General features: G+C 39.4%; 1 protein-coding gene across 1 annotated transcript in view; it reads right to left on the reverse strand.

Moving 5' to 3' along the window:
* Positions 1 to 687: 687 nt before the first annotated feature.
* zmp:0000000760 (collagen alpha-1(IX) chain) overlaps positions 688 to 3,365 on the reverse strand; it is a 17,760-nt gene continuing 15,082 nt past the window's right edge. Inside the window, exons 26-27 of the mRNA XM_032541465.1 lie at positions 1,529 to 1,606; positions 688 to 1,223 (exon numbers count right to left, since the gene is read on the reverse strand). Of these exons, the coding sequence (XP_032397356.1) occupies positions 1,021 to 1,223; positions 1,529 to 1,606 (281 nt within the window). The 3' untranslated portion in view covers positions 688 to 1,020. The remainder of the gene's footprint in view (positions 1,224 to 1,528; positions 1,607 to 3,365) is intronic.

The raw sequence follows: 3,365 nt of genomic DNA on the forward strand, positions 1-3,365 counted from the left end.
AAACGGGCCTTATGGAATGTTCATTAACAGCATAGAATGCTATGGTTAACAGCAAGCAACAATGTACATTCTAGAATGTTAAGATTATTTATGTGTCCAACTGGCACGTAAAGCTTTAGTGTGTAACCTTTTTATATTAATGAACGTCTGTTTCATTCAAGCCTTTGTCTAATGAGTTGATACAAAGTTAATTAAGACTATCAGCTCCACACAACTCTGTGTATTTCTCAGTATGGGTATATTCAAAAAGTTGTGTCATATGGGGACTTTCGCACACAGAAACTCAAGTTGTCTTCTGAAGAGTTCATCATATTTTTTAAATCCTCTGTGTCCTCCTTGGCTACAAGCAACTGTGAGGAGGAGGTGTGGCACTGCGCGATTACAGAAGGCTTGTGTCATGTGGACATGCTGACAGTGGATGATGTCGTTACTTAGAATTCATCATGGGGGAGACAGAAACTACGCACCATAGCTTTAACCCAAAGCCCTGTGTTAAGAGAATGCGGTGTGAAAAGGGCTACATTCTCTCTATTCCTTAAATAGAGTATTATATAAATTATATTCATGTTGTTCAAACATTACCATGTTTTTTGTTATTGTTGTTTTTGCTGCCTTGTCTCCAAAACTATAGCTCTCTTATTCCTTGACAGATGAAACTAATCCTTTCATACAATGGTCTAAAAAACATCAATTTTTAGATTTTTATTATAAAGAACATATGTTTAAAGACAACTCAGACTTGTGAAATCAGTTTAAATAAAACTATCAAATGAAGACGGTCTTTTTATACAAATATTTTGTCACCACTCTCCTTCAAATCACATGTTGTCTTTGGTAACTTTGTAGATAACAATTTGCCCAGAAGTTCAGTTCACGTTTCAGTTGGGATGCATATTTACATGAAAATGTCAATTTATTTGAACAAACACATATTAACAAAACAAAGAAAAGTCCAGTACCATGTTTTTCTCCATTAAGCTCAATTTTCAATTCACCGTCCACATAGCCTTTTTTTCTCCTCTACTGGCGATTCCTCAACCTCCTTGGTGCTGGCGGCGGTGTCCCGCTAATGGGGTTCTGCTGAGCACACCCAGAGGTGACACAAACACCTGGAGGTCCTCTGAGACCTGCGTGGCCCCTGAGTCCAGGCCGACCCACGTGTCCCCTCTCACCCTGCTTCCCTGGCTGGCCATCAAAGGCTCTGCCAAGACGTCCACGCTGACCTGTGATCAAGGCAAAAAATGTTGTTTAGTCTTCAGGTCTCTCTGTCTGCTCAGTTAGCTGACAAAGACTTTTTCCCAGATTCACAGTTACAGAGTATTTACAGAGAAAAATAACTTTCTTTTTTTGGCAAATATCACATTTCTCTTACAGGAACACATCTCCTCTCCCCTTCCCTGGGATCTGAAGCGCAGACTCAGCTGAATCTCGATTGTAAGATGACTCACAGGCCCAGATGTGGACACATATCAATGCCTCATTATACTCAAGTCATCAAACACTATTAAGTATTAGAAGATGAATTTACCTTTTGTTCCCTGGTCTCCAAAGTAACCAGGTAGACCATAACCCTTGGGTCCTTTATCCCCTTGCTCTCCTCTGTCACCTGCAAGCCACACACACACACACACACACACACACACACACACACACACACACACACACACACACACACACACACACACACACACACACACACACACACACACACACACACACACACATTGGTCTTGACAGCAGACAGGCCAAAATGCCATTCCCTCCAGGAATGAGCTCCACTCAAGAACACGGCGAACATGTTGATTAAAGACCATATGTGTTACTGAGATCATTGTTAAAAACACCTTGTAAATATTCTTCGATTTCATTGGCTTGGCAGTGGAATGTGGCACGAATGTGACATCATGCTCAGACCTCTGACCGTAAATTAGAGCAAAGAATGTCAATGTTAGCCCACCAGTTTTACAGTATTTGATTCAGCAGATTTGTACAGTGCGGTTTATGATGAATGGAAGTTGAGGTTGTTCTTTCCAAGGGTGAAAAGAAGAAGAAGTGCATTTAGTCATGTAAATGGACTGTTCTTATATAGCGCTTTTCTATTCTTAACAACTACTCAAAGTGAGTTTACATAGTACAGGAACCATTCACCATTCACACACATTCATACACTGTGGCAGCCGTACAAGGTGCCACCTGCTCATCAGATAAACACTCACACACATTTACACACAGATGACGTAGATTCTGGGGCAACTCAGGGTTCAGTGTATTGCCCAAGGACGGCAGGGCCAGGGATCAAACCGCCAACCTTCTGATTGGCAGTCAACCAATCTAAAGCTGAGCCACAATGTACACAAGCCGCCCAATGTACAATGTTACAGTTTTTTTACGATTGCTTTGACAATTTTTTCAATACTTTTAACAGCTTTCCTAAATTCTTAAAACAGTTAACGAAACATCTGTCTGTGTAGGATATACAAATAACACATTTCTTGTTGCTTTGACATAAAATGCATATAGTTAACACAAATTTAAAATGCTTGAACATCTTTTACAAACACGCACAACCAAGACCAAAACAATGGATTTCACACTGTATGTCAGAACAAATAACATAATGTCCTAAACCTATCTTAGGCTAAAGTCAAAGTGAACAGCTGTTCATACTGTAAATTGAAACACAAATATATCCCCTGCATTTTACATGTATTCCATTGTTATTGTAAATGAGAGAAACAGCTGCTTGAAGTTATGCAAATAGACAACTCCCAGCTGATTCCCATCTACATACTTAGGAAATACACTCAGCTGTTGAGGTTCTTTCAATTGCATGACCATCTTCTTTTTTTTTTTTTTACAGTATTCTTTGTATGTTACACTAAGTGAGTGTTGTACATACCTGGCCAAAGCTGATTCTGATATGTTACAGTAGTACACACAGTAAAAGAGGACCTATTTGGGCTGATTTTGTGTGGAAAAGGAACAATACAGTAAAGATGAACACAAAGAAAGTAAGACAAATTCCTGCACACAGGAGAGGAAGACGAGGACAATTCTGTCTCTGTTTCCCTTTCTTTCATAAACCGTACATTCTGTCTCTGCCTGATGTTAGTCGAGTGCAGGTTTGAGTTGTGCATGCTCAGATTTAAGTTGTTTAGTGGCAACGTATCATACTGAAATTTGTGAAATAAACTTTTCTCCTCACAAACAATAACAGAAGATGGACATTTTTTCAAAAACATTTAAGCCATTTGTGATTGATAGATTGCTAACGTTAGCTCAAAATACCATTCAACTGACAGCCTTTGTTGTGTTTGATTGCTATTTTGTAGCCAGCAGTGAACGAACTTTGTTAAGTAGGTCCA

This window comes from Etheostoma spectabile, chromosome 17, assembly GCF_008692095.1.
Source record: "Etheostoma spectabile isolate EspeVRDwgs_2016 chromosome 17, UIUC_Espe_1.0, whole genome shotgun sequence".
In the NCBI taxonomy this organism is placed as follows: domain Eukaryota; kingdom Metazoa; phylum Chordata; class Actinopteri; order Perciformes; family Percidae; genus Etheostoma; species Etheostoma spectabile.